Source organism: Gossypium arboreum, chromosome 8 (assembly GCF_025698485.1).
Source record: "Gossypium arboreum isolate Shixiya-1 chromosome 8, ASM2569848v2, whole genome shotgun sequence".
Classification (NCBI taxonomy): domain Eukaryota; kingdom Viridiplantae; phylum Streptophyta; class Magnoliopsida; order Malvales; family Malvaceae; genus Gossypium; species Gossypium arboreum.
In genome coordinates this window covers 6,554,120-6,579,695 of record NC_069077.1, presented here as the reverse complement: position 1 = coordinate 6,579,695, position 25,576 = coordinate 6,554,120, and the positions used below count along the sequence as shown (strand labels likewise).

The 25,576-nt window shown below is 34.8% G+C and overlaps 1 protein-coding gene across 1 annotated transcript; it reads right to left on the bottom strand.

The window, feature by feature from the left end:
* Nucleotides 1–9,456: 9,456 nt before the first annotated feature.
* Nucleotides 9,457–14,305, bottom strand: LOC108469878 (E3 ubiquitin-protein ligase WAV3). The gene is made up of 2 exons (XM_053031996.1): nucleotides 13,760–14,305; nucleotides 9,457–11,726 (listed from the first exon to the last, which is right to left on the bottom strand). Exons 1-2 carry the CDS (start codon nucleotides 14,021–14,023, stop codon nucleotides 9,825–9,827), a joined length of 2,166 nt encoding a protein of 721 aa, XP_052887956.1. The 5' UTR covers nucleotides 14,024–14,305; the 3' UTR covers nucleotides 9,457–9,824.
* Nucleotides 14,306–25,576: the final 11,271 nt, after the last annotated feature.

Genomic DNA, 25,576 nt, shown 5'->3' with positions numbered 1-25,576 from the left:
ACAGCTTGCAGTGAAATTATGATTATGTGGTAAACATTGACAAAAATTTGTTAATAAGTTGCTTATTGTTTTCTTATAAGCTTACTATGATCTGTAGGTGTAGTTGGCCGAATATTGTAAGGGGTTAATATGTAGTTTGTATTTGAATAGTTAGATTAACGTGTTAGTAATCCAATTGTAGGCGGTTCGTGTATGGATCTCATCAACATATCGTCGCAAACAGGTGTGTAACTAACACCCTCTTTCTTAGTCTGGATCGGCAAAAGTCGAAAACCCGAAATGCCGAAAATCGGTATTTTGTAGATTTGCGTGTGCGAATGCTCGTGAGGTAAATCGATTAATGTTTTAGTAAACTGCAAAATTTGAACGCAAAGTGCATGATTTACGTGCCTCGATATTTTTGGGCTTAATGGGCCAAAATTGGAATGATGGGCCAACGGGCCCAATTCGGTAAGAACCCTCGGTACGTGATTCTGTTAGTACGTGAAAGGTAGGAATATGCATGAAAAACCCTAAAATAGATAAATTACTGAAATACCTTTAAAAGTGGAAAATTTACAGTTTTACCCCTAAGAGATAAATTACCGAAATGCCTCTAGGGTTAAATTGACCTAAATGCATGTTTGACTGTTGTTATTTACTGCATGCCATGTTGTTATTATCTGATGCATGGGACTGGGATATTGACGAGGAAGTCTTGAAAGTGGCTTGTCCACGTCTTGGAGGCTTTGCCTCAATTCTTTGATAATCGAGCAGCAAGGTACAATCGTGGAGTGTTGGGTTGGGTGGGTTGAGCTATTCCCCACATGGAGTGTATGGCTGGTACGGGTGGAGTGTAGTGGTTGGTGGGTTGAGTAGTCTCCCAAATGGGCTTGCATATGTTTCTTGATGTTGCATGTATTTTGAAATGAGCCTATGGGCCATCTTGTTATCTGAATAAGGGCTAAGGCCCGCTTTATTGTAATCTGAAAAGGGCTCGCCCAGACCACTGTTATTCTGAATGGGCTTAGGCCCAATGGGCTTGAGCTGACTTGGGCTTTGAATGAGTTTTCCTTACACTGAGTTTCCCAAACTCACCCTTTTATTTTCATCCACGCAAGAAATCCCTAACCATAGTGGGCTTGGGTCGTGAGGGAATTGAAGTGGCCACTGCTCTGAAAGTTTGATTTTCTTCTGGTGAATTGGACATCCTTTTAATTACGTTTGAGGTTTTGGGCTTTTAAATGTAATAAGGCCGCTTATTTATTTTTGATGGTTTTTAATATGTATTACTAAGATAGGTAATACTTATTTTATCTGTTGAAATTGGATAGCTTTAGGGCGCGTTTTCATAAACAACAGTTGATTTCAAAATAACACGACAACAAGCAAAGCTTCCGCAATGAAAGTATTTTCCAAAATTAATCACTTTTCCTAAAAATGACTTAATCAAATCGGTTTCCTAGAAATATCCACGACGTTAAGGTGTGGCAATGGCAATATGCATGTCTAGGATTGGATCCGAAGAGAGCTTGGTACTTAAGCAGTCCGATAGACTCACCACCTCTTTTCTGGTTTCCTACCTGGTGCACAGCTTCCATTCACTTTAACCCTTAATGAATTAATCTTTTGAACATCAAGTACGATTTTCTGGACTTAGAATGGAAATTTTTTTTTAACGTTTTTGATGTGGCATGCCGGATCTGGCCATAACTTCTGGGCCGGGTTTGGGGTGCTACATGATCTATTGTTATTATTACCTTTTATGTATATAATATTTATATTATTACTATTATTATTATTATTATCATTATTAGTATATTTATACTATTATTAGCTTTATTTTAGTTTCAATTGATACTCACGCATGTATATATACTTTCATATATATTTCTTTTTTATGTCACTTTCATTCCTAATCTATGTATTATATATATGTTTTCAATATTGTATTTTATATATATTTTATGTATATATTTTAACACTATTAGTTATACATCTTTTATACTATTTTATATATATTTCTAATATCATTGTATATTTCTAACATCATTATTATTTATATATATGTATGTATTTATATAGCGTATGAATAGTTTTATATTATTATCATTTCTAATACATATATCATATGTATTTTATATATTATGTATGTATTTTAATGTTATTAGTTACATATATTTCTTTATAATGTTTCATGTAAGTATTTTTTATATCATCTTATGTACGTATATAAATACTATGTTATATATATATATATAATATATTTTTTAATACCATATTATGTACGTATTATTATTGTATCTATTTTTATCCCTATTATATTTATTGTTAATACTAGTGCATACACTTTATTATATGAGTATACATATACTTTTATGTATAGTATTATTTTCATATATTATTATATTTATTATTAGATTATTTATTTTCACTAGTATTATTATTATTATTATTTTATCGTTATTATACATATATGTGTATAGATATTTTTAAGTACTTACTATAAATAGATGAATTTCTTGCTATATTATTATATATATTATCTCTACTCATTTCTTCATTTTTTATTTATTATTTTAAATATTTTTATATTATGTATATTATTTTTTAATATTATATTTTTTATATATTATGTATATATTTATATCCTATTAGTCATATATCTTATTATATTATATATATATATATATATTTTTACTTCATGTACGTATTTTAATACTATTCTATGTATACACTTTTAATGTTATTATATATTTATTTTAATACATATGTACATATTTATGTAGTGTTATTAATATTTTTTATGTTATTAGTATTTCTAATATATATGGTATATGTTCATTTTATATATTATGTATATGTATCTTTTAATTTTATATCTTTATACACGTCATGTATATATTTCTAATGCTATATTATATTTTCTACATATTATCTTATGAATATATAATATTTTTACTACATTATACACGTATTTTAACGCTATATTATATATATATTTTAATGTAGGTATATATTTTTATTCTTATTATTATTTATTTTAATACATACATATATTTATATATCATTATCATTGGTTTTTATTATTATTGTTATCATTATTATTATTATTCTCGCTTTCAATATATATTGTATATATTTTGATCTAGTATTATATATTTTATATATATGTTCGTTAATATTTCATGTTTACATTATTACTATTATTATCATGTTTAGTATCATATCCATTATTTTGTTTTATTCTATTATTATCGCATATACATTGTTAATGTTTTATATATTATTCACTTCATATATTCTTAACTTTTTATTAGTATTTGTCTGTTTGAATTTAGCCTATTTGTTCATATCTTATTTCAACATCAATATAGTTTCCTTTTATTTTCTTTATCTAGAAATACTTTCATTCTTGTTTTTAACTAATTTCAATAAATAAGGCAACGCGCCGATTTAACATTAAGCCGTGATTTCATCGGTATGTTGGGTGAATATCATCGGCTCATGTTAAAAACGGAACGTCCTTCTCAAAAGAAAACGAAACTTGAAATTTCTCGTGTTTTGATCGGATCACGATTAAATGTTACTTTGAACTTGCAATTTTGAAAATTAAGACAACACTTGTTTATTGAGATACCAATTTTGGGCGTCACGAGGGTGCTAATAACTTTCTCGTGCGTAACCGACTCCCGAACCCTATTTTTCTCTGAATTTTCGTATAGACCCAAATTTGGCCTTCATTTTTGTTCAAGAATAAGTTTTCTTTTCTAAAAAGATGATTTATTAGGTGTCCGATTGCACCTAGAAAAAAGGATCGGTGGCGACTCCCTTTTCTTTTTAAAACCATAAGTCGGTTCAAGTTTCCAATAAGTCACCTCAATTAGCGACCGAAACCAAAATTTTTACGTCGCTACACCCATTTTGTACATGAACAACATTTATCTTTACATTTAACCACTTAAATTCAGTTCTACGTTTTCTTCCATCTCCGATCATGTTTCTTCATCTTGGAAATTTTCTACAATCCAATTTAGAAATTCTTGATTCTCTTCATATTCATCTTCTACAATCCAATTTGGAAATTCCTCGGGATCTTCTGGCTCTTCAATCTTTATAACAGGTATTGAATATACAAGCTCTCTTGGTAATTTCCTAACAACTAATTTATCCATCCATGGTTTGTCAAACACATTTTGCTTCCCAGTCAACTTTCATGAACCTATACTTTGTCTCGCTATTTTCCTTGCTCCATAAGAGATTATAAACTTCGCAAAGTTTATAACTAGATTCCAATAGGTTCGTGGTATTGATGTCTTCCAAAGTTCGTCTAAAATGATTTGATGCTCCCGTTCTATTAATGTCCCTCTAAGGGTTAAGTATTGCACTTTATTATTTCTAATCATTTCATGACCCTTCCACAACACTTTTTGCATCTTTCGATTTACGGTAATAAGGTGTTGAACAATGTCTTCTTCTGGTTTCATTCTCTAATCTTGCACTTCTCTTATCATTTTATCAACTTTCTCCCTTTGTGCTAAAGTTATTATCTCATCAGGCAATACCAAATATGTTGTCATTTCTAACAATAAGTATAACATAATTATTTTCAGTTGTTATCACTAATTAACAATTACTTTATAATAGTTTTATTAACATAAAATTTTTCAAATATATTAAAATAAAATATAACATTCACAATAAACATATAATTAATCTAAATACAAAACTTACTAAAAAATCACAATAAATAAAATAACTTTTAAAACAAAACATAAAAATAACACTCAACAAACTATATAATACTAACAAAATATTTTTTTTCTTATCATAATCTATTCTATTTAAAATAACATAAAAAGAAATATCTTTTATTTCTTCTCTTCCCCCTCTCTTCTTCTGTAATCTTCTTTTTTTTACTGAAAAATTTTCTTTTTTCTTTCTTCTCTTCTCTTCTCCCTCTCTTCTTCTTCACTTTTTTTTTACTACTGTGTGGCTTTGTTTTAACACCGAGGGTTTAAATAGGGGTTTGGGGGTTGGGCGTCGCCTATGCCATGTCAGCAACTGGTGCTACCTCTAACAGAAGCTTCACCAATATTTTTATATTTTTTTTCCTGCTTCAACTTTTTTTTTAATTTTTTACTGTTTTTTTTAACTGTATTTGGCAGATTTCAAGGTGGTCACGCCACTACCATAAGCGGCACCACCCTGATCATACCATTTTCGTTATTAATTTTTGTCTTATACCATTTAAATATTTTTTTATACTATATTAATAAACCCCCCCACCCAAACAGCCTATGATCCCAACCCAACCTTTCCAAGTGAGACACCGTAGTTTCTGGGAACTCTAAAACCCACTGTTGAAGATTGCCACGAGGCCAAGTAAAAGGAGATCCTGTGAAACCAAGGTCAAACATAATAATTATAAAATTATTAAAAGAATTACTAATCCCACACCTGTTAAGGGCTGCTCCTACACGCTCATTCTGAGAAAGAATAGAATTAAAGTCTCCACCTAACACCCATGCCTTACTAGAATCAAGTACCAGCCTCGAGAGTTTAGGCCATAACAACTTTCGCTTTGAAGTATTGGGACTCGCATACACCACCGTTAGATAAGTGCTCTTCATAGAACCTTGCTCTTTGCAATGCACGTGAATAACTTGATTAGATGCACATATAACATCAATTTGTATAGCTGCATCCCAAAGCAACATTATGCCGCCTGAAAAACCTCTCGTTTCAACTCCATCTGCTTTGAGACCATTTACTCGAGTTTCTAACAACGCAACAACATTCGGTCTGTGCTTTTTTCTAAAACAGACTTAAAATCCGCCCTAGCCCAGCGCTGGCAGCACCTTGAACATTCCAAATCATGTACTTCACTAAAACAAGCAGAAAGAGACAAATAAATAAAAAATAAAAACCTTTCACTGATCACTACTGATCACCCGTCCCCGATTTCGGTTCACCCTCCATAACAGGAGCCACCTCCTCTAAATTAGCCGTCTCACGATTTACTTGCGAAGCCTGGACTTCCAGATGTCGAGTCATAGCATCCACCCAGTCAGCAAGCATAGGTCTAGCTGGACTTGCACTCTCCGATCTTTTACGCACCTTCACTTCCCTTTTTGTTATCTCTTTCATGCTCATGCCACGAGTTCTGTTCTGGAGACTGAAATTTTGTCTTTCAATTTCCACGTGCCTATTTCCCATCATCTCCTCATCACTCTTAATTATATTCACAGCCCTATGATTTGGGTAAGGCAATGAAATGGCCCGATCCTTAACTAAGTGACCCAATGAATTCTTAGCTTTTGACCCTCCTGCTTTAAATTCCATAGGCCCAGACATGGCCCCCACCACCGTTGATTCCTTACTGATATTAGAAACTGATCCATGCATAGGTTCTTTCCCCTGGTTAAAACTTGACTTATTACGTGAATCATGCATGGAAGCCACATTTTGTTATTTCCTTTTTCTATTATTGGTGATACTTTTTTGTTTTTGGGAAATTTGTTGCTTTGACTGTTAACTATTTCTGTGATATGAACGAGAAGGTTGAAGAACTGAATTATAGAGGGTTTTTCATTTTCAATCAACATCTATACCTATATATTAAAAGAAGGTCCAAATAACCTTCCTGTGGCACACACCCACCCCTTTTTATTTTTATTTTTTTCATTTTATAAAAATGATTAATTTTAGTTTTAATTTTTAATATGCTTTCTAACATAATTTTGTTTTGATAATTTTATGAATTAGCTCAAATAGTTAATATCATTAACTTTTCAACTAAAATATTACATAGTTATATATATTTAAAAGCGGATTTTTAAATCTATAAAGTTGAAAGATTAAATTCTTAAAAATAAAAGTTAGAAGGCTAAATTACAAATATACGAAGTGTAAAGATTTAGAGTCATGGTTATTTAAACTAGTTAGGGTACCGATTTGAAGAAAAGCATCAGACTAATTGACCTGCAAACCAAAACGAGCAGGTAGAATAGGCTAAAAAATTGATTGAATTATTTTTAAAATATTTTTATTTTTTATGTTTTTAATGATTCATTTGATCGAACCATATGAACCAGGTCTGATCAGTATGATCATCATTTTGGTTCTAAAATTTTACTTGAAATATATTTATTTTTCAAATTTTTACTTATAATTTAATACAAATAAATAATCAACTCAACACAAAACGTGAATGGATCGTACTAATATATCATTTATATATATATATATATATATATGTTACTTTATTGCTATTCTACTTGAAGTTTTTTTTTTTTTTTTAAAGCTTTGGTTAGGCAAGAAATGGGACACCAAGCAAATTGCATGGTCCATGCGGCATATCATGGAAAGAAAACATTAACACTTAAATAGACGAGGCCTAAATACATGGCTGTGAACCTGTTGTTTACCATGTGGCTAACTATATTACGTATGCGACCACACTCGTGTGTTTGCCTCTTCGCTTAAGGCGTAGATGATCACTTCTTATGGTAATTCATATTTTATAGTATTAGGTTCAAATAGAACAATAGATTTCAAGTCGTAGGAGGAATTGTTGAATTTGTGATAAAATATATTGAAGTTATATGGAAAATATTTGATATATTGTGAGTGAAGATTTAGATTTTAAAATTAAGAGTTGATAAATATTTTATAAAATGTAATATTTTTTGTGGAACAAAAAATATATATTATTAATATACTAAATATTAATCCTACTACTCTAATTGAATTTTTAGAAACTCTATATAAAACTACATTAACATTATAAAAATATATTAAAACTTATAAAAGAAATATAAAATTTGTAAAAATGAGTAGTAAATTTTAATTTCTAAATAATTTATATAATTTTATATAGTATTTTTTTATAATTTTTTAACTTTTATAATATTTTAATAATTTATAAAAATCTCAATAACCTTTTAATAACAAAATCACTATTTTTTTTCCTTACAAACTGTGCTGCCTCACTCTTAAGGCTATTCACAGATCGAATTGGATTGGATTTAAGCCAAGCTTAAGCATGACATCTCATACAAGTTCGACCACCATTATACTTCAAACTCAAACCGACACTAAAAACTTCAAACTTTAAAATAACAAATATTTTCTAAAAAATTATATTTATTATAATTTCATATATTTTATCATTTTAATAATTTTTTCTATAATTTCTAAAATTTTATAATATTTTTATAATTCTTTCATTTTTTAATAATATATTATAAATTTTGTAACTTGTTATATTCTTTTTGTAATTTTCTTAATTTCTAATTTTTTATAATATTTTAGTTTTTCATAATATATTAATAAATTTTTATAAGCTATACTAATTAGTTTTTCTATAATTTTCTATAATTTATATTTGTTATAATATTAACAATGTTTAGGCTTTAATAACTAAAAATTAATTAAAATCTTTTAAAATAATTAAAATTTTTAAATCACCTATGTCAGTTATCATGTTAGTTGCTATATAATCATTTTTCCCACACCAGCCACTACAACATCACTTTGACAGCTCGTAGGCTCAATTAATTGTTAATTTTTAATTAATGGGTCAATTGATCGTAATTTTTCATTAAGATCTTAATAGATTTTTAGTTATTCTATAAGCAACTTTTTTACATTAAAATTTTTTTATCATCCTTTAAACGTTTAAAATTTTGACTAAAGATGTAAAATAATTTTTTATAATTTAAATTTTGTATTTATCAAACAGTAATATACAAAACAAATTTTATAACTCAAATCTAACACTTCAATTTATAAAAATCAAAATTTCAAGTTATCAAACAAGAACATAAACTTGAAATAATTTGTTAAACTATTAGTTAGTTAATTTTATTGATTTATCAAATAATTTTCTAATATAAATTTAATACTTAAAACAATCTTTCGATTTACATGTTTTATTGTCCAATGCCTGAAGATACAACATACTAGTAAATAAGTATAATCATTTGATTGAGGATTTGAATTTGCATTAGTGGGGGGTTATCAACTTACATAAAATCAGTTCTAGTATGTAGTTAGATGACTTCATTAACAGGCTTGAAACTTGGGAATTGGGATAACAGAAACTTTATATTGAGCACATAATTTGGAATCAAAATGAATAATATCAATGTCTAATGTTTTTTTACTCGGGGAATTGATTGGATTATTGCGAGCGGAACGAACGGGGCGTGCTTTAGAAAAAGCGATTTGTTATCGAGCCGTTTTATTGGGAATAACGAGAGCATCTCTGAACACTCAAAGTTTTATATCTGAAGCAAGTTTTTAAAAAACTGCTCGAGTTTTAGCAAAAGCTGCTCTCCGGGTCGTATCGATTGGTTGGAAGGCCTGAAAGAAAACGTTGTGCTTGGGGACCTACTAATCTCAAGAATTAACCAAACCCTATATGCTTGCTTTTGTTTTCCACATAAATTTTCAACAGGACGACAAATGTAGTGAAAAAAGAATCAAAAGCAGGATTATACCATTCCATTATCATATATTTAAGTGAAGAATTCACCCCAAGTTTTCCACAATTACATGCCTATACCTTCTTTTACAATGCCCCCATTATCAACATATGTAAACACCTAACTCTCTTCTCTCACCTGCATTTTATCTCCTCTTAGATCAGACATTTCAATTACCTCCAGTTTTTATTAATTTACATCTCAGAACAACAAAATATACCCACCAATATCTCTTACTCCCCTTTTATACCTTACTACCCCATGCCATAAAAATGAAAAACAAAAAAGTTCACAAAAGCAAAAAGATATTGAATGTAGGGTCGAGGGATGGTTTTTGAACATTTTTCTGATGATTTACCTTGCCTCTGGATGGGCTGGAAATGACTGAGTTTGTCGAAGCTTTCGTTGTGGAGGGTTGCCAAAGAACATGGTCTGAGAACGCGTCACCATGTCTGTCATTGTAGGGGTCTGATATGCTTGAACAAGGCTTGTACTATTGGTGGAATCACCACGTGCAGTTGCTCTTTGCCAGGAATGCGAGCTCAAACCCGACAACACATAAGCCCTACCAGATGACTCGTAAACTCGACGGTTTGCCATCCTTTCTTGCATCTCCTTTAGTTCAGCACATAGTGCAATGCATAACCTGTCACCAGCTTGTGCAGAAATGGTTTCCGATAAAGCCCTGCGGCAACTCTCTAGTATTGAGACAGCAGCAGTTAGATCACCATGTTCAGCAGCAGATCTAGCCTCAGCCATAGCCTCAGCAGTGCGGAGCCTGTTTCGTTGCCTGTCTACTTCCATTGACACTACTGTTTGTCCAATTATTGTGGGCCTCTGGATCTTTACTTCATTGGCTTCTTCCAAGGACACCATTTCTTTTGATATGGGGTCTCTGTAAATACATTGAACTTTCAGCAATGACATCTCATCACAGGATTCGTCAACTGGAACATTGACCGTCACCAAAAAATCTCTTTCTTCTTCAGCATACAAGTCTCCTGCATCAATAGAACCTGTTTTGGCATCAGCTGCCAGGCTAGTTCGATAACTCCCTGCCTTTATCGAATTAATTACCAAATTTGGGTGAGCGCACTGGACTTTAAGACACGCCTCCTGCACTACCACACTTAGAAGCCCTCCAATGCATTGTGCAAAAGCATCTTGGATCACACCTTCAGCTTCAATAAAAGAAAATGTACCCCCAGATATTTCAGAAATCGAATGCATTGAAGAAGCATCGTGATCAGCACCAAACCCAAAGGCATGCACAGGGATACAGGGACCTGCAGGGAGAAGTGATCTGTAATCTGTTCGGGAATGAGCTCCGCTAGGACTTGTGACGGTATAGGTATCCTGCCCATCTGATAACAAAATAATGCTTCCAACTGGGTTCTTCCACTTTCGGTCTCCTATTACATTGGCAGCTTTCCTAAGCCCTTCAGCAATATTAGTCCCACCATTTGAAGTAAGAGAATTTACAGCCTGCAATGCTTCCTGTTGGCCTGTTTCAGTCATCCGGCGAAGAGGAAAGAGGCGACGGGCTGTGGAGGAGAATGCAATAACAGAGAGCCGGTCAGATGGCCCAAGATGCTGTATAACAAACCCCATAGCTCGCTTTAGTAACGCAATCTTGGTACCAGCCATGCTTCCACTAACATCAAGAACTGTGACAAGGTCAACTGGTGCCCGAGAATTTTGAGTTGTAGGGGAAAACATAGTTTCATTTCTTCCCCCACTTGGATGGGGAGCCTTCAGATGGATTAATATGGCAAAATTATTGTGACAGGTTGCTCTTGGAATGGCAGAAACTTCAGGATATGTTTTAACTTCTATTGAACCAATAGAGTTATTCTTAGCAGCATCATTGGCAAAGACATTTTCTTCAGTTGTCTCATGCTGCAGATCTAGTACTTCGTCATCATCAAAAGTACCTGGCTCAGAAGTATGAAAGAGTGAAGAAATCTGCCTAGTTGGATCCAACCGAGGGGAAGGTAGCCGCCGTACCACAGTTGTCCACGCATCATCCCGGGGCCAGTCTGCTGGGTTGATTCTAGACCTTCCATTGGGAAGATCTGAAGCAGGACTCTGAAAGGGGATTTCCTTCCATTTTGCTCTGCAAACCGGACAAATCTGATTCCCATGTTTTACATTAGAAGTTATACAGTGGAAGTGGAAAGAATGGGAGCATTCTGCAGTGAAAATTGCATGACCTTGGCCTGGTTTCATGGCTGTCAAGCATATCGAACAGGTTCTCTACAGTTTCGAAGAACAGGCAGGTGAGAAAACAACACGACCAAGTCTGAAATACATTTCAGTAGCTAAAACAATTGCTATATTAAAAAGACAGATACAACTTTAACATGTACGCTCTTAATAACATTTAATTCACCACAATGTGTGTTAATCCTGGAAGCTGGATTAACAACCAAAAACTAAAGGAATAGTCAAAGATCAAATGTTGCCTCATATGAAACATAATCACAGCAGCAGCTGCAAGCAGTATATAAGAAAATCAAACATCTCTAGTATTCATTAAAGGTAAAATAAATCAAGTCCTGACAGCACAAAGATGTTTGTGAATTTAGTATAAAGGGTGAATCAAACTACAGAGAAAATGAAAAATTCCCAGGATAGCACTTCAAGTCCTTAACTAATAACCATAGGCACTCATCAAAAACAGAATTCTCATTCCCCGAATGCTAGACTGCAAGGAAAAGAACAAAAGAGAGCAAGTTGCAATTCAGAGGCATCAAAGTTGGCATACATTTTCTAGTTTTACAAGGAATTTAATTTCTCTGTTAGGGTTTAAATCCATATCACTTCCAAACTAGCATCTAACAATTAGTATTGCCATTGTATGGTATAATATATCTAGTGAAAAAAAAAAATTTAATTGTCAGTACAGTGCACATCACTAACTCTTTCTGTCATCATACAGCACTTATTGAGATTGGAACATGAGAAGAAGAAATATAATGCTACCTATCTACCTGATAAAGCCTACTTGATTTTAATACGGTTAACTGCAATAAAATGGCTGAGAAACTAAAGACAAGAATTCACAAAAATAGGTCAATGGTAAATGGTCAAAGCACTATAAAGGACAGTTTCACCAAAAACTAAAGGGCTGTCTTTTGAGAAACATGCAATTAATGAATAATTTTTCTTGAGTTTAGTACAAATAGTCTATTAAATCCAAAAGAAAGTTACTGCCAGTTAAGCAAGCTCAACGATCCCCTCAAACTAATGATGGCCCTTTCAACAAAATAACGCAAAAAGAAAAAAAAATCCAAAGTTCATCAAAAGATGTGGAAATGATGGGGTTTGCCCCAAAATTTTCACTTTTAAATTTTTTATTTCCCACTAGTCTTTTTTTTTTTTTCTTGTTGAAGCTTAAATAGAGCAAAAGCTCAGAATTGAATTAATCCACTGCCTGCTTTCATTAACATGAAAAGGAGAGAAGGGAACGTTTTTTGTGGAGTAGTGCAGTTATGATGTTATGATGACCAGACAAAGCACTTTCCCATCAAGGTGAAGGAGAAAGAAAAAGAAAGAGTACAGCTTACAGTAGGGTATTGTATTCACTTTTCTAATAAGCCAAAGAGCAATGGTCCTCAAAGAGACTAGTCCACTTTGCCCCACATGGCCTCTATATGGACTTATGGGAGAGTTGAAAACAACACAACAACAAATACCCATCTTCAGAAATTTCAGAATCTTCACATTATCAGACACTCCCCCACCCCCCCCCCCCCCTCTTTCCCTACCACTCCAACCCCACATGATAACAAGCCTTGGAAGTTGAAACCAGGTAGATAGATTATAATTTTTTTAACATATGTAGGTAAAAATCAAACATGTACGGTCTGTAAAAATAAATTGAAACTTGTCAACATAGATAGTAGTTCTTAATATTGTACATACTTTCATAGTTCATATATTGAATCCTATTATTCAAAGATCAAAATTAGATAATAATAAAAGGGAATACAACAGAGAGTAGGACTAATTTCTGTATTAAAAAAAATGTAAGCACATAATCATTTCAAATAAATCCCACTACCAAGGATTAAAAAGGATGAAGTATTAAGATTAAGACCACCCAGGGAAAACCAAATAAGCTAATCACTAGCAAACAGAATATCCCCTAAGATCCATCCATTGAAAAAAGCATTAAGACCAACCAAGTTCAGAAGATGGGAAAATTTGTAACTTTCTCCTCATTCAGAAGTTTTTTTTTTTTTAGAAGTCAAATTTAGTAAAAAAAGGAAAGTAAAAATGCAAACCTTGGAAGATTTTGGGCTGGATTTAGAAACCCGGAGGCCAGAAGAGGAAGGGGTGGGAGTTGTAGGGTGGCAATCGTTGCCTGAAGGAGAAACTGGAGATAGAGGAACAGAATCTGTAGAAAGCCTTGAAGCAACATTAGCAATGGATGTTGAAGACGCAGATGATGATGATGATGGTAATGAATCCTCAAGCTTTTGATGAGGTACATATAAACACATGTTCATGCCAAGAGCCAACTTTGCTTTCCTCCATTTACTTCCCATGATATGAAGACTAAAAACCAAAAAAAGAAAAAAAAATGGGTTTTGTTCTTGTTTTTAAGGCTCGGAAAACCCAGAGATATGGTTAAGAAGGCAAAAACAGCATGTTTTTTTTTTTGGCTAAATTTGTAACAAGGAACATAAAAGAAACATTTATTTGAAACCGTAACTTGTGAGGTGTAAATAGATAAGGTTTGCAGTGAAGTACAACCAAGCTAACAGAGATGAGAGAGAAATCTCTTTCTTTTTCCTTGGGGGATGGAAGGGTTAGAAAATGAAATATTATTTTGGGTTTTTTATTTTTTTTACTAAAGTTTTAAAAATTATCATTTGTTTAAATTAATCAATTTTGTTTTTTAAAATATCAATTAAATATACCTGGAGTTTTTAACTATAATTAAGTTGCCATCAAGTGTCCTTTAATTAAATTAAAATTTTAAAAATATTTATATTAAAATTAACAAAGAACCCATAGCAACGCTATAACCAGCATATAAAGTTTTTTTCTCCACTATAAAATAATTATATTTTAAATTTATAATTTTTTTAAAAATTAATATGTTAACCATTTTATAAGAATGTATTCAGCAGTTATGATATATTGGGTAAAAGTATTATAAAATTTTTATATTAAAGGTTAGATTATATTTTATTTTTTATTTAAAAAGTGAATAAATTAATCTTCGTACAATAGACTAAAAAGTAAATTTATTTTTTTATTAAAATTTATTTATCCTGTTAAAAATTAGTGTGACCGAATAATAATATACAATAACATATGACGTGTCACATGTGATATATAATGACTAATTTTAATAGTAAAATTGATGAAATTTTGAATAGAAAAACTAGCTTGTTTTTATATCTAATATATATAATTTAATTTAGCTATTTTTAAATAGCAAAAAAAATACAATCTAACTCTAGCATAGAAGCATTCATAATATTTTTACCTATCTTATTTTTATTAATTTTTATATTATATAACTATATCCTGTACTACAGTGATATTCTTTAATTGGTCCAATAAGCAGTCATTTTCAAATAAAGAAGAAATGGTGTTTTACATCATTTACTCCAAAAGAATGCTGCTTTGTCTTTGGTTGAATTCAACATTGAAGAGAGGTAGATGATTAGTCAAAACACTGAATATCAATACACCATTACCATACTTCTCAAATAAGTGTATTTGACCAATTCATTTATTTTCAGCAAACCATTTTTTTTTTAGGAAGGGATGATAATATCGAAGTTTAAATATTAAACCTGTTGAGAATTCAACATTTCGTTTTTAGTTGGAAATTATTATATAGAATTATGCAATCCTAATCTATAATTTAAATTGCAATAAATAAAAATGGAAGTAATGCGAAAATTGAAGAAAGGAACCCAAATTCTTAGAAAAAGTTGATTTGAGTAGTCTTGAATGGGGAAGGAAAGGGTCATTATCATGAATGAATATCCAAAGATATAATAATGGCCACTCATGGCATGGTATGGTAAGCAAATAGAGTTTGGACCCTCACTCCAACTCCAACTGCAAATCACAGGGCATGTATTTTCACTAACCCTAGGTTAGACATCAAGTTGGGTTTTATGGACCCTATTTTCCAACTATATATATATTTTTTCTCAAATAAATTAGTATTAAAAAATTTCACTTCCAGCTAAAAGATACCAACATATTTAAAACTTAATTTATACAATTATTTTTAAAATTTGAAATATTTAGAATATTGCGATTAAAGTGGTGAGTGAGAGACCCCACCAGCCTAGCCAAAGAGATATGCCGACCGAGTAATATCTGAGCTCTCGTCACCATTGTTGCAAATTTTTACAAGTTTAAGTATGCAATTTCTTTTAAAGGTGAATATAATTAATTAAGAGGTTTGGGAGGTAAGTGAATATCAAATTTATATATGAATTTTATTTTAATTTTAATTTGATATATAAATTTTAATTTTAATTTAATTGTGCATATTTCAATATATGAATATATAATTTTTTCATGGTAGATTAATATAATAATTTGTGTATGCAATATATAAATGTAAAATAATATTAATTTAATAATGTTTTTAGTGATTTCTAAAAATATAATCAAATCAAAAGTTCATGTATAAAATCACACAAAATTAAAATTAATATATGACATTACATCTTGGATCAATGTTTAATTGTTTAATGTATAGTTTTATATTAATCCCAATATTTTAATGTAAGAAAGTATGGTTGAATTTTATTTTCAAACTTTCTGTTGCAGCATAAACCTTAACAAGTTGTTATGACAAACAAAGTATTTTATTGCATGGTAAATTATAAAATTAGTTATCTAATTATTAGTGTGTTTGTGTTCTGGTCGCTCAATTATGAAAATTTTCAACTTAGTTACTGATATTTTAGGTCATTTCTGTTTTAGTCACTCACATTTTAGATAGTTTCTATCTTGGTCACTCTCTGTTAAATGGTTAATGAGAGTGATGATGTGATCTCTTTCTAACTAGTATAATAATATATTTAGTCCTCAATATTTGCATATTCTATCAATTTGGTCCTGATTTTAAATAATTCAATAAATTTAACCATCTACATTTACAAATTTTATCAATTTAATCCTCACACACATATAATTAAATATAAATATAATTATATTTAAACACATATAATTCATTCTCTAAGTGTGCATAGATTGGCTTAAATGAATAATTGTACTGGAAAAATTGTTTAGTGAATTCATTCTTTGAGCTGGGCTTGTAGATGTAGGATTGTTTAATTCGAATTGCGTTAAAAAAAACTTGGTCTCTCACTATCCGTAACTCTTTCCATCGTGGCATTTGTGGCATTTTCGTGCGAAATTAATGCAGTCACTTTCCATCGTCAGCCAGTAATAACCGAGTCTCATAATCTTCCTGGCCATAGTGAAACCATTGGCATGTGTCCCGCAAATTCCCTCATGGACATCTTTAAGTATTTTTCTGACTTCAACAGCATCTACGTATCTCAAGAGCACCTGATCTTTTCCTTTTTTGTACAGGATGTCCCCGTCAAGAACGAATCCCGCTGCCATTCTTCTAATTGTTCTTTTGTCGTTCTCGTTTGCTTGTTCGGGATACTTTTGATTCTTGATATATTCTAAGACATCATGGAACCATAGCCGTCCGTCTGGCTCTTTTTCAATGCTGAAACAATGTGCAGGAACTTCATATATGCTCATTTGAAGAGGCATTATTTCTCTTTCTCTGTTTGCTTTGAACATTGAAGCCAAAGTGGCCAGGGTATCAGCCAATTGGTTTTCTTCTCGTGGGAGGTAATTAAAAGTTATTTCTTCGAATTCTTTAATCAATTGTGCCACTAGGTCTCTGTATTTAACCAGGTTCGAGTCTCTCACTTCCCAATCTTCACGGATTTGGTAAATCACCAAGGTTGAGTCTCCATAAACCTCTAAAGTTTTGACATTTCGTTCAATAGCTGTACGAAGTCCCATGATACATGCCTCATATTCTGCTATGTTATTAGTACAAAAGAAGTTCAACCTGGCAGTGAGTGGGTAATGGTTCCCTTCTGGCGATACTAAGACTGCTCCAACCCCATGCCCCAATGCGTTCTATGCACCATCAAAGCTCATCTTCCATGACTTCATTTTTGATGACTCGCCCTCTTTTTCTATAATGCACGTCAAATTTTCATCCGGGAAATCAAATCTCAATGGCTCATATTCATCCATTGTTCGGGTTGCTAAGAAGTCAGCTATTGCGCTTCCTTTTATTGACTTTTGACTCACATAGACGATGTCATACTCCGATAGTAAGATCTGCCACCGTGCCATTCTTCCTGAGAGTGCAGGTGATTCCATTATGTACTTTATTGGATCTAGCTTTGAAATTAACCATGTCGTATGATACAACATGCATTGCCTGAGTCTCCGAGCTACCCAAACCAGAGCGCAACAGTATTTTTCAATGGATGAATACTTTGTCTTATATTCAGTGAACTTTTTACTGAGGTAGTAGATCTCCTTTTCTTTCTTTCCTGACTCGTCGTGTTGCCCCAGTACGCAACCCATTGAATTTTCGAACATAGTTAAATACAATATCAATGGTCTTCCCGGAGTTGGCGGTACTAGCACTGGAGGACTAGATAAATATTATTTTATCTTATCAAAGGCCACCTGGCATTCCTCATTCCATTCTCCTGGGTTATGCTTTCGAAGAAGCCGAAAGATTGGGTCGCATTGGTTGGTAAGTTGAGTGATGAATCGGGCGATGTAGTTTAACCTCCCTAAAAATCCTCTGACTTCCTTTTGCGTGCGCGGAGGTAGTAACTCTTGGATGGCTTTTATTTTATTTGGATCAACCTCGATACCTCTTTCATTGACAATGAAGCCCAGCAATTTTCCCGAGGTAGCCCCAAACGTACATTTGGCCAGATTGAGCTTTAGCTGGAACTTTCTCAGTCTGTCGAACAATTTCTTCAGGTTTACTACATGCTCTTCTTCTCCTCGGGATTTAGCAATCATATCGTCGACGTAGACCTCTATTTCTTTATGCATCATGTCATGGAATAACGTCACCATAGCCCTCTGATATGTTGCCCCAGCATTCTTTAACCCAAATGGCATCACTTTGTAGCAGAATGTTCCCCACATTGTTACGAATGTAGTTTTCTCCATATCCTCAGGGGCTATCTTGATCTGATTATACCCTGAGAATCAATCCATGAAAGAAAATAATGAATGTTTTGCTGTGTTATCCACCAATGTATCAATGTGTGGTAAGGGAAAATTATCTTTAGGACTTGCTCGATTCAGGTCACGATAATCCATGCACATTCGTACTTTGCCGTCTTTCTTTGGTACCGGGACTATGTTAGCCACCCATTCTGGATATTTGGAGGCTTGTAGGAAGCCAGCATCAAATTGCTTCTTGACTTCCTCTTTTATCTTCAACAATATTTCAGGTCTCATACGTCTTAGCTTTTGTTGAATGGGCTTGCATTCTGGTTTTAATGGGAGTTTGTGGACCACTATCTCTTCATCCAATCTAGGCATATCCTGGTATGACCATACGAATACATCTTTGTACTCGCGGAGCAAAGCAATCAAATTATACCTGGTGCCCCCTGAAATAGAAGTCCCAATCTTTACTTCTTGCTTCCTTTCTTCAGTTCCCAGATTTATTGTTTCAACAGATTCTTGATGAGGCAAAATCTGTCTATCCTCTTGTTCTACCATTCTTAGCAAGTCAGGAGACGAGACATAGTCTTGACGTTTTCTTGACTTCAATTCTCCTAAACAAACAACCTTCTCAAAATCGATTTCGGGACTCAGAACGGGTTTGTTCATCTTTGTTGACATCCGAGCACTGAAAGTTGAATGGAAAAGGAAACTATAGAGGGGCATCCAAGTATTGGTACCAACAAACGAAATGTTATGGCATGGCATGAGGCAAATGTAAGGATTGGCTATGAAATGAGAAAATGATTATGAAATTAGTGATAATGTGAAAGATTATGACAAAATGCATCTTCATTGATATTCATTTGAATGATAAAGAGCGAATGCAGACTCTTACAAAAGAATTCTATTATATCTAAGGACATAACAGAATGTTAACATTTGAGCATTACTCTGAAGACTTATAAACTACAAGAAGATCTTCGGCAGTCCAATTGTTCAACCTGAAACCCAGGGGACAAGGGCGTATCCTTGAGACGTCTTTACTTGCGTTAGCTCCTTTGTCAATGACGTTTATACTGATATTCTGAAAACCCTTTTCGATCGTTAACATTGTGTCTTATACATTATCCTGCCCCGGGTATATCATTCCCGCAGACGTAAATGTTCTTGACAAAAGAGGGAATTCCATAAGCTCCTATTCTGGTTCTCGGCCTAAGGTTCTTGCGATCCTTCTTTCTTGATCTTTCTTCCACTGCCTTCTTCTTTGATGCATGTCCGGCTGGAAACCCAAACCGTATCGGGCCTTGTGGTGTACTGGCCTTAGAGCCCTAACTATTCCTTACAGATATTTCTCTAAACCTCTTCTCGCTCGAGCTCCCCTACCTATAGTCAACTTGATACCCATCCTGGTATTTCTCGACAGTTTTGGCTCGGGAATTTTGTTACCCTCAGCGACAAATGTGGCATTCACAAACTCAAGGGATCGGAAGGAGTATTCTATAGCATCTTTACTTACTTCAATGTATGGTGCGTCGGTGGAAATAGATGCTACAATGTCTTCTTCTCCCTCAACAGTGACCAAACAGCCATCCATGATAAATTTCACCTTTTGATGGAGGGATGATGGGACTGCTCCAGCAGAATGGATCCAAGGTCTTCCCAAGAGACAATTGTATGATGGTGTGATGTCCATGACTTGAAACTCAACATCGTATATGTAGGGACCCACTTCTAGAGGGATTTCAATTTTTTCCATAACTTCTCGTCTTGTTCCATCGAATGCCCTTACTGTAGAATGGCAGGGCCTTAGATAGGACAAATCCATCGGAATCCTGGAAAGTGTGGCCAAAGGCATGACATTGAGTGCCGATCCATTGTTGATGAGCACGTTCGGTATTATATAGCCCTTACAACGGGTTATGATATGCAACGCTTTCACTGAGCCTCTACCATTGGGCGGTATTTCATCATCATTAAAAGAAATGAAATTATCCGCATTCAAGTTGTTCATCCATCTATCCAGTTTTTCAACGGATACATTATTTGCCACATAAGCTTGATTTAACACTTTCGGTGGGCGTTCGGTGTGGTTACGAATTCAACAGCGAGAGATATCTGAGATTCGCTACGCTGCTTACTCAATTGTTCTACCACGTTGTACTCACTGTGCTTGATAAATTTTAAGAATTCCTGTGCTTCCTCCTCGTCCACAGGCTTTTTAGCTTCTTGTTCAGGCACAGTTTCATGCTCATCTTCGGTCACGTGCATCGGTGCTTTTCCTTTCTGTTTCAAGTCACTGTTCTTCTTCACCTCCTTTGAATAACATCTTCCACTACGAGTGAAATGACCTACTTCCCCGACGCTTCCAAATCATGGCTTTGGGTTTTCATCTTGGTGTGGCGATATTAGCGTCATATTTCTATGGTAATCTTGCTTTATTGTCCTTGTAAGGGAAAGGAGACGGTACTTCAATTATCATTTTTGGTTTCACCGGTTCCTTCCTTGCATCATAATAAATTACGAATGGTCGATCGGCGCTATTCGAAAAACCTGACGATTGATTGTCAGCGGCACATACTTCTCTCTCATTGGCCTCTCCTTTATTAATGATCTCAATCTCCTTATTATCTATCCGGTCTTGTAGTAACCTTTTAAATTCCTCACATGATTGAATGTCGTGCCTTACAATTCCATGAAAATCACAAAAAACCTGACATTCTTTTCTAATATTATCGTCGGGGCGACAGAGCAATCCCTTCTTAACCAGTGCCTCCCAAATTTTCTGTAGAGGCGTCCTTATTTCTGAGACACATCTTCTGACTTGTCATTCATCTTTTTTCCCCACTGTGCTCACATTCCCTTCAGTATGGTTAGAGAACGGGTTCCCAATTACATTACTGGCACCACCGAATCGTAGGATACCCGCATCAATTAGTCCTTGAACTCTCCTCTTAAAGGCTAGGCAGTTTTTCATAGAGTGTCCCTGGTTCCCGGTGTGGTACACGCAACTAGCGTTTGGGTCGTACCATTTCGGGTATGGGGGCCTCAAGGGTACCATATAATGCGGGGATATCAATTGTTTCTCCAAAAGTTTTGGGTACAGTTCCCCATATGACACGGGAATAAGGGTAAATTGTGGTCTCTCGGAATTGGGTTTTGCTGGCCTCTGCTCATTTTTGGGTTGACCTTGGGCGGGTATTGTATTTTGTGGGAATATAGTGGTTGGTCTTAGGTTACTTGAGGCGTAAACGGGGTAAGAAGAGTGAGGAGGCGGTGTTTGGTAGCAAGGGGTTTGAGGAGGATAATAGAAATTCGGAGGTGGATAATTTCGAGGTCGGGGTTGGTTTGGATATGGATTAGGGGCATAACGGCTTCCCATTCCCACCATGTGGGCTTCTAGTTCTTTCTTCTTCATGGGCGCTACCCTTCTTGAACTTTCTTGACCTTCCATTCTACCGCTCTTGACGGCGTTTTCTATAAGCTCACCGGATATTACAATATCTGCGAAGTCCTTCGTGGCGCTTCCCACTAGTTTGTCATAAAACCGCGTCTTTAAGGTGTTGATAAAAAAGACGGTTATCTCTATTTTCGTAAGTGGGGGTTCCACTTGGGCTGAGACGTCTCTCCATCTCTGCGCATACTGTCTAAAAGTTTCTGACGGCTTTTTTTCCATCATTTGTAAAGTCATCCGATCAGGCACCATATCTGATACATGTTTGTACTGCTCACAAAATGCCAACGCCAAGTCTTTCCAGGATCGGATCCTTTCCTTACTGAGCTGGTTGTACCATCGAAGAGCCAATCCTACCAGACTATCTTGAAAACAATGTACAAGTAGCTTATCTTCGTTCACGTAACCGGTCATTTTTCGGTAAAACATGACAAGATGTGCTTTTGGACATCTTGTCCCATCATATTTTTCGAAGTTAGACACCTTGAACTTCGGAGGCAGAATTAGATCAGGTACCAAACTGAGTTCTTTATCACCTAGTACCGAGAAGGCTTTAGTGCCTTCATTGTCTTGAGTCTTTCTTCCAAACTCCTATACTTCTATTAAGCCTCGTGATCATCTATTTTCAACTTGGCTATTTCGGCCGGATCATCTAAATCTGGAACTACAGGATTGGCAGGGGTTGCTCCGGGATTTGACATAAATGTTCATTGCCCTAGATGAGCAAATAGCATTGGTCGTTGTTCCAAGCCTGTGGATTCCCCTTAAGTATACCCTCTTTGTGCTACGTAGGCATGTGGTGGAGTGAATCCTGGGGGATAGAGTGGATTTTGGTCATGATTAATTCTTGATTGAGGTTCCATACTTTCGGGGTTCTGCATGGGTCATTTTCCTTTGACCAAAACTGACATCATCTCTATCATTCTAGCCATTTGATTCTTTTGTTCAAGTGATTCCTCTCGAGATCTTACTATCAAATCCCTCGTTTCTTACTGTGACTTAGCCAGTTGTTCTTATAATTTCTTCTAGACTCTTTCCATCCTTTCGATTCTTTCATTGAACTCAGCCTCCATTGCTCTAGCTTCTCGACGCGTTTTATACGAATGGCGTGGTTCCAGATTTGAAGTGTTGCAACTGCGAATTATATGATTCTAACCTTAGCGAATGATTATGGGATATGTATATGCAATGAATGAATGAATGAATGTCAGTCATGAAAGAAATACGAGAAATTGGTGTTGATCTCGAGATAGTCCCTATTAGGCATTTCATTCATCAAAAGAGTTCATTACAAAACATTTCGCCATTTTTTGATTCGGCCATTACACAAACTTCCTAGCTATATCGCTATATTTCTTTACTCGCTCTAAGAACTCCGATATGCTCGATTGTTGGCTCGGTGGGAATTGGCAACTGAGATCCTCTACTTCATCTGATAGTTGTACCATGTGCACAGCCGCTTCATGGATTTTGTTGATCAAAAAGCCAAGTTACATTTCTTTTTCTTGGAGGTCCGTTTTATAAGCGTGAGTGTCTCTATCATATTGATCATTCTTTTCTTCCAAGGCTTTTAAGAGAATCAATTGTTCTTGACGAGCTCATAGCGCATCTTCTAGATCCCGTACTCTTTCTCTTAAGCTTTGACGTTCAGATTGACTGGTTGTCTATTTGGTAGACATAGCTTCGTGTTCAGCACTTTTCTTTCTCAATTCTATCATAAACCGCGCAGCCTTTTCCTCCTCCTTCTCTGCCTTATTTTTCCAAAATTCCATCCCTCCTTTAGCATTGTTTAATTCTTCTCTCCATTCTGTTGACGACTTACCCAACCACTATTCTTGATAGTGACTCTTAATTTTTATTTTCCAGATGAAAGTCCCTTAAGTCATTTCAGTTTTAGACCTTTTGATCTGGACGTCGATCTTCAACTGGTAATTTTCTTCTTGAAGAATACTAATGCCCCGCAACATTTTGACCTTTTCGCGCTCAAATTCCTGTCTTGCTATTTCTAGCTCGGATGGCACTTCGTCGAGAAAGGATTACGGGCGGTGTAATTTGTCGGCGAGATTTGCTGGGTGTTCACCCGTTGCTTTCTCCATATGTCGTAATCTTGGGAGAGGGTATCATCATATAGAGATAATTCCATGTAATGAATTCTCTTCCAAGACTTTGCAGTATCTCGGACCCTCTTCATATATCCTTCACCCGCAAAAGCAAACTCTGATTGTGCTAATCCTCCGGTGGCGGGTACGAATTGTCGTGAAGAAAATTATTTTTGGACCATTAACGGAGCATATCCAACTCCTCCTCATAACCCGAGTAGTGGCACCCAATCTTGATCTCCGACCTTGTATAGCAGAACTGATGGGCGTATCCATGGTGCTCTCCAAGTTACGTCCTCGGCGTAAAGATTCTGAAAGACTGAGACCCAGTGTTGTTCGGTGACCTCCCTTGGCCATTCTTTCTTAAGATAAGCTTCTAATGGGGAGAATGTTTTAGAAAACATATGGAACCGTGTGCGCTCTACTTTTCAAAAGTGGCTCAGAATCCAAACATTGAGTAACTGCGCGCATCAGATAAAACGACCTTCCCCTTTCTTCCTACAACTACTTAGTGATCTGAAGGTTTCGGCCAGGATGGTTGGGACGGGGTTGATTCCTTGTTTTAATCTTTCGAAAAAATCTACCACCGCAACTTCTATGTGTCCAAGGACCTTCGGGAAGATGATCAAACCGTAAATGGCCAGAGCGAACAGATTTACCCTTTTCAACATGTCAAGATGGTTCAGAATCAAGTCTCGTAGGGAAGACCATGGAATGCAAATGGTTTCATTCTTTTTCTTTATCTGTTTTTCGGCCCATGCGTCAGTCATGTCTGTCAATCTCACTAACTTTTTCTTGAAGGTCATTGGCTTAGGTTCTTTCACATATATCTTATAGGGTTGTACGTTTTCGACACGAAGCAAAGCAACGTACTCTTCTATAGTCGGGGTCATGTCTTCCTGATTAAAAGTAAAACATTGGTAGGCTGGATCCCAAAATCTGACCATGGCTTGGATCACTCGTTCGTCTACGTTGACAGTAATCAAATTGGCTATGTCCCCATATTTTTCAATGAAGATACCCCTAGTATCCGAGTCCTACTGATTCCACACCCGAACCAAATCTTCAAGGTTATTCTGGCGAACATTTATAGTTATGTGCTCGGACAGATTGGCAATACATCCCTCCACTAGACTATCCCCTCTTTCTTTCTGAGTCTTTAGAGACTAGTCTCGAACCGCGGCATTTCTCTCGGTTGTTTGTATAATTGACTCTTCTATTAGAAACCCGTTTTTTGGCAACCGATCTCTAGTCAACACCTTCCTAATATGATGCCTATAATGCATGATGTAAAATAAGAATAAAAACAAACAAACTTGGTTAGCACAACA

Bases quoted from the DNA above. Each gene is read 5' to 3' on its own strand.
- LOC108469878 (XM_053031996.1), bottom strand. From the start codon at position 14,023: ATGGGAAGTAAATGGAGGAAAGCAAAGTTGGCTCTTGGCATGAACATG. The intron at 11,727-13,759 runs GTTTGCATTTTT...TCGAAACTGTAG, and splicing joins CCAGCCCAAAATCTTCCAAG to AGAACCTGTTCGATATGCTT.